We start from the raw sequence: 6,732 nt of genomic DNA on the forward strand, positions 1-6,732 counted from the left end.
GAGCGGCCTCGTCAAGTCGCTACTGAATTTGTTTGGCCATCTAAGGGCTAGACCCGAGCTCGCGCGGGTCTAGCCCTGAGCCTGAGGGTCTCCCATGGCATGAGATTTTTTTTTGAAAGATCCAGCCCCAGCTGGCATTAATTCCAGAAAATATGTACTGTCCGGCACCCCTAAGCCTGAGGTTCTATGGGGCTCCATCTAAGCTACTGAATGATTTTATGGATGTGTGGAGTATTGGCTCCTTGATTGTAAAAATGGAGAAGGTGGATATGCCCTTGTATACTTTGGTCCGTCTACAGGAACTTGTATACTGTGGATGAGCTACAGTGATTCGCATACAGTACCGGCCACAGTGGTTTTGCTACAGCATTCGATCTAGGCTGCCCATCCTCCATCCAATGGCTGGCCTCCCGCCAGTTACGGCGTGACTGGCCAGAGGCCAGTCACTGGATCTCTGTCCGAAGCATGGCGTTGCTTGCCTCCTGTCGATGTGATTGATATTGTCGAGGTTCCAGAGTATTTTCACCCTAAACTTGGCTCGATCTTGACCCACTTACTAGTCTAACTTCTCCCTCAGGTGGAACCTAGACTTAAAATATGTGGGGCATGTTTGGTAGGCCACATCCCCAGCCATGCTCTGGGGATGCAGTTTTGGACTGTTTGGTTGCCTGGGCTACACCGAATTCATGGTTCACACAAAACCTGATAGCAGACCTGGGCCGAACTGAGGAGGATCAGTCGAATAGTCCATTTCCCCAGAGCCAGGCTCCAGCGAACCATGTGTGCTCCTCACCTGCACGCCCGGGGAAGCGTGGCAGACGAGACAAGACAGGACTATCGACATTACTCGCCCTCCTCTCCCCTCACTACCCAAACCCCCATTCACACCTCTCTCACTCACTACCCGTTCGTTCTCTCCAATAACCGCCGCACTCCTCCACCGCTCCACCTGACACCTCATCGCGGCGGCGATAGCAACCACGAGCATTGTCTGGCTGACGTGCCTTTGGGGACCTTCCTCACGGTCAGTTGGAAAGGGTGGTGCGCCCCTTACCCCCATCTGCACGAGGATGCAATTCGTGTGTCTGATCACCCATCGGTGGCCGGTACCATGACTGTGATGCCTGGAATTTTCAGTTGCTGAGGCGGGGACGTTGGTCGCGGCATGGTGACGAGTTTGGCTTCGATTCCCATCACACCAGCCGCGGCAAGGCGTGGATGCTGTCGTCCCCGTGGGGTTGGCTCCGGCACCATCCACTCCCACTCCACCTTCGCCCACACCTGCTCCACCCCGGCCAAAAATGCAAGTACTTCCGGTAGTGTAGATTCAATTTGATTCTAGCGCTAGGTTTTTTAGGCGGTTGCTACTCCAAATTTATTAGATTGTGTAGATTCAGTTGTGCATTACAAGTAAGAAGCATGTCTAAACTGATTGTGAACTCATTCAAGAAGATTATGCAGATTCGATTGTACATTGCTAGCATCGTGCATGTCTAGACTGATTGTTAGGATCATAGTATGTGTGCATGTCTAGACTGATTGCTAGGAATGCCTACATTGTGCACTGATGTGTACACTGATTGCTAGGATTGCTAGGACCATAGTATGTGTGCATGCCTACAGTCCATTGCTTTGATTAGTGCACTCATCAAAGCAACATTGCTCAGCATTGCTTTGATGAGTGCATAGTGTAGAAATGCACATTGTTATGATCAGTGCACAATGTAGCTATGCACATTGCTATGATCAGTCAATGACCAATGCACTGATTATAGCAATGTGTTGCTTTGATCAGTGCACTGATCATAGTAATGTGTTGCGTTTGATGTAAATTGTCCATATTTGAATCAGAAACAACGCCTGTGCAAGGGCATGGGATGCCCCTATTGTCTTAAAACGTCACTGTGTTAATGTTAGTATTGCTAAATGTTAATGTGATGTGCAGTGGCCTAGCCGGGATTTTGATCCAGGGTGGTCCAATTGACATAATTATTTAGGTGAAAAATCAACATGCTATCTTTCTAATATAGAATTTATCAAAACAACAAATTAACAAAAGGATGCAATGTCTCCAGTCCTCTTCTTTTTGGAAGTTTTCTATAATATCTTTCAAGTTGTGAACTCTCAATTAGATTGAATCTATTACAATCAAATTCCAATACAAGCATTGTAATTTAAATGAAGCCAGAAAGCAAAAAATGTTGATATTTGCACTCTTAGTTAAGCTTATTCAAACCATGAAAGCAAAAATTAGAAGCATACTTTGAAAGGGACGAGAACTTAAAAAGCATACATGTGTTGACGTTGGTGCTCCTGCTCGGCGGCTCAACCTGCCATAACGCACACCGGCAGCCGCCGAGCACCCTGACGCTCCTGGCTTCGCTTGCCGGTTGCCACATAACGCCAGGAAACCGCCTGCATCTGCCTACAACATGCTGCCGCCCATGTGTTGCCCCATGCCGTGTTGTCTCTGCTAGCTAGGTCTAGTCGTTCAGGAGGAATCAGGAGCGTCGTAACTCATAATAAATTGAGAATGATCAACAATCCTGATCTTAGCATCGTGAGGGTACGACGAAAGGGTGAGGCTAACGTAGCTGGCATATGGTTTTTTTCTTTGGGCTGATGAGTATACCTATAAGGGCTGATGGTGGGCCAAATCCCAGGGTGGTCCATGGACCACCCTGGCCACCCTATGGCTACGCCACTGAATTGTGTTAATAGTGTGCCTACTCGTGTTAGTGTCATAGTTGTGTTGCTCAAAACAAAACTCGTGTCAGTGTGTTGTGTGTTGTGTGTTTTTAGTGTGCCTGTTGGTGTTAATATGACTTTGTGTGTTCCTGAAGTGCTTGTTAGTGTGGTGCATGGGGTGGTAAGGTCATCATGTTTGAAAGGGATGAGCGGAATATCCCGATGCACACAACCAAACAATTATGCTTTGCATCTGCTCACGTTGAAACAAAATAACCAGCGACGCAACGCGAGCTACCAAACAAGGTGCAGAACATGACCCAAGCCGCGTTTCAACCCAATTAGGCAGAACCAAGCCACAGATACAAAAGTCCTAAAATCGATAATACTAGACTCACGATAATACTAGACTCACGGGCATATTTCAAGGGACTTCATTGACTGAATAACATGCACTGATCTAATTGGCCGTCCCGAATTTAACTGGTGGAGCCTGTCCTACTTAACCAAATCAGCCGCTAATATTTAGTTAGCCCCATAAAACCTCCATAAAGCCCCCTATAATGTAGCATTAAAGCATCTCTAGCAGACCCCTTAAACCGTGGAACTGTAAACGCGGTTTTCAGTTCACGAAAAACGCTTTTTAAGGGTCAGTTTGAGCTACGGCTGAACAAACCCCTTAAACTTAAACTGTAAAATCAAATATTCGCATAATTTTTTTTCCACGTCTTCTTCTTTCTCTCGCCCGTCTCCACGGTCTCCTACAAAGCCGACGGGTAGCGCACAAAAGCGGTCAAATACGGAGCGACCAAATACGAAGCAAAGGGGCCAAATCCATGAGCTAGCTAGCTAGCTCCTCCCGAGCCAGCTCCAATCGATCAAGATCCAGGAGCCAGCTCCAATCGATCCATCGATCCAAGAGCTAGCTAGCTAGCTAGCTAGTACGCGGATGTTTCAATGTCAATTGGGCTTCCGCGAACTGCTTTCTCTCAATACAGGGCACCGTAGAAGTGGACGCAAAAACTGTATTTTTATAGTTTGGGGGAGCTTTTTACCGTCCTACTTATAAAAAATTACAGATCAGAGTCGTTTACGGGTTCTATTCGAACCACTTTTTCCGCCTAAAACTGTAAACCAACAGTTATTTTACAGTTTCATGCGTTTTAAGGAGCATCTCTAACAGACCCCGTAAAAGACCCGAACCCGTATAATTCCGGCGAGTAAAAAATTTACCGTGGCCAGGAAAAAATCCCCCCCCCTCTCTCTCTCTCTACTCGAATACAGGTCAAACCCTATCCGCCTCCGCTGCCGCTCCGCGCGATTCCCCTCCTCCGCCCAATTTCTCGCCGACGACGAGTCTTAAAAAGGCCAAGCGACCCATGGATGGCTACGAAAGCGATGGGGATGACAAGGAGCGCCGCCGCCGCAGATCCGACGCCGCACGGAAGCGGGGGTGCGGAGGTGGCTCAACCACAGGAGCCGGAGGCCGCCGGCGTTCAAACACAGTATGAGCGCTCGACGAGGGAGGAGGAGGAGGCCGCCGTGCTCCGCCGCCGCGAGCTCGACTAGGAGCGGATCTTCCTCGAGCAGGGCGTCGCGGCGTCGCAGGCGCATGCGTCCAAGAAGGCGGACTTGCGCATCATGAAGGCCGAACAGGCGAAGGTCTTCATCAACCTCGACTCCGACGAGGATTGAGCTCCTTTGGCTTGTCCGCCGCGTGCTCGTCAATTTTGGTAGCGTAGGCTCGGGTACGCTGCACAGCCCGCAGATCTCCCCCAGGTAGTACAATGTAGTATAGTGATGAACTGTGTATGATCAATGTAGTATGATGATGAACTATGTATGATCAATGTCGTTGCAAGTTTCTTCATGAATACTTATTTTAAAATTTTACAATTTGATATATGCCGTCTGATCTGCAGCGCACGAATTCGCTCCGCAAATCAGATCTACAACAAACTGTAAATAAATTTTGCGGGTCGGTATTATACGGGATCTGCTAAAGATGCTCTTAGTCGCCTAAAAATGATGCTGGGAACCGAACATGCCCTCCACGCCTCCACCTCTCTACCTTCATGACGCTGCGGGCCGCCCCTCGCCGTTGCAGGCCAGGGTACCCTGCTCCACCAACCACCATGGGAGCAAAATCCCAGATAAATGCAGGCGGGAGTACCTACATGGGTAGGCAACGAAACACACTCACGGAGTTTGAAGCGCTTGATTAGAGACGCTATGGAACATGGGGGTGCGCCTTCGAAAAAGTTTTAGGCACTACTGCTTCATCGGAAAGGACGCAATAAATATATCTTTGCGGCTCTGCGTGAGCTAAAGCGCTAAAGATCAAATTTGAGCTGGAAAGTTCCGGCGATGATCATGTGATTCAATAAAAAAGTAGTACTACGGTCTCAGAAAATAAGGTTTATGGTTGAGCTCAGTATTCTTTCTTCGAAGACCGGTTCGACGTGGGGAGCACTACGCGTGTGGTGCCTCCGCTTCCACCGGATCGAAACGATGAAGCATCCTTGTCAACGATAATATTCTCAACCAGTTGCGTCTAAACTGATAAAACAAAAAATAGTACTACTATACGGTTCCATGCGCCACTCGTGCGAGATTTCTTGAACCAGTAAATTCCTATGGTTCGATCTAACCGTAACAATCAGAAGAACCACAGAAAAGTTGACTGAACAGGAGGAAAAAGTTGCGTTCGACATCGACGAACTAATCAGAGGTGTTGTGTGCTGGGTTAACTGACCGTGATGTAGAGCACGGAGGAGGCGACGATGGTGCGGTACCGCCCCAGCCACGAGTCGGCGACGGCGGCGCCGAGCAGCGGCAGCATCGACGCCGCGCCCGACCACGCGTTGACGGCCGCCGCCGCCGCCGCCGTGCTCTCCCCGAGCGGGCCGGTGAGGTAGCTGATGAGGTTGGCCGAGATGCCGTAGTACGCGAACCGCTCCGCCACCTCCACCCCTTGAGTCGCCGCGGAGAGCATGTAGCGCCCACCCCTGGTTAGTAAATTGAGCCGAGCAGGCAAAGCTAGGGGAGCGAGATCGTGGCAGACTTACAGATTATGAACAGAGCCGACCTCCAGCCGCCGGTGACGGGGCGGTGGCCGGCACGGGGGAGGAGCGGCTCGAGGTCTGGCGCCATGGGTAGCGGCCGGGGCGCTGTGTGTGTGAGGAGGGTGCGCGTGGTTGGCTGGCAGGTGACGGCTTGAAGACCTTGAGGAGGCGTCGTGTTCTAATGCATAGCGATCAGCGGTGGGGACGAGATGGCGCGCCTGGTGATTCTCGTGTTACATGGGCTTCATGGGTCAAGAAAGTCTTTTATTAATATATAAAAATTTGTTGGTATTGGAGTATTTGACTATTTCGCCAACAAATCTAAATTATCTTAGAAAATAAAAGAATTGAGTTCATTTCATTGAATTAAACTGCAATCTAATTTGGATAGAATATGAATTTAATTTATAAGATTCCAATTCAAAACAGGTTTGGATGCCATATGCAATTTATCCTTTTTTTCGGGTACATATGCAATTTATTCATTTTACAAAATTTCGGTGTTTAGAATATAAATCTTGTGTTCATGCACAAAAAATTGCTTGGAATCAACTAATATTAGACCAATATATTGTCCACGTACGGAGAAGCTACTTTGAGCTTATGGGTAAAATGAACCATGCAAATATATCATGTTTAGGCTTTTGTAAACTCGATATTTATGCTTTCAACCTATAGAGCTACACAAGGATGTCCGCGGGGAGGAGGGGGTGTCTCCTAAAAATACAAATATTTAGAGGGAGATGGCGAGGAGGACAAAATACTGACATAACAACACCGGAAAAAACGGGGAGTGAAACGCCGAGGAGTTGGAGGAGGGAGATCTTAGAAGTAAAGAGGTGCTCTGCCATGTTAGCAATGACCTTGGCAGATTTTCTCGCCAGACATTGGGCTCTCGTCAAGAAGAAGAAGAAGAAGAAGAAGAAGAAGAAGAAGAAGAAGAAGAAGAAGAAGAAGAAGAAGCCTGATGCCTTGGCTC

The 6,732-nt window shown here is 48.4% G+C and overlaps 1 protein-coding gene across 1 annotated transcript in view; it reads right to left on the reverse strand.

The window, feature by feature from the left end:
* LOC119345212 (protein NRT1/ PTR FAMILY 5.10-like) overlaps positions 1–5,889 on the reverse strand; it is a 24,545-nt gene extending 18,656 nt beyond the window's left edge. Inside the window, exons 1-2 of the mRNA XM_037615378.1 lie at positions 5,757–5,889; positions 5,444–5,661 (exon numbers count right to left, since the gene is read on the reverse strand). Coding sequence (XP_037471275.1) covers positions 5,444–5,661; positions 5,757–5,841 — 303 coding nt within the window. The 5' untranslated portion in view covers positions 5,842–5,889. The remainder of the gene's footprint in view (positions 1–5,443; positions 5,662–5,756) is intronic.
* Positions 5,890–6,732: the final 843 nt, after the last annotated feature.

The sequence above is a fragment of the Triticum dicoccoides genome, chromosome 1B (genome assembly GCF_002162155.2).
Source record: "Triticum dicoccoides isolate Atlit2015 ecotype Zavitan chromosome 1B, WEW_v2.0, whole genome shotgun sequence".
NCBI lineage: Eukaryota > Viridiplantae > Streptophyta > Magnoliopsida > Poales > Poaceae > Triticum > Triticum dicoccoides.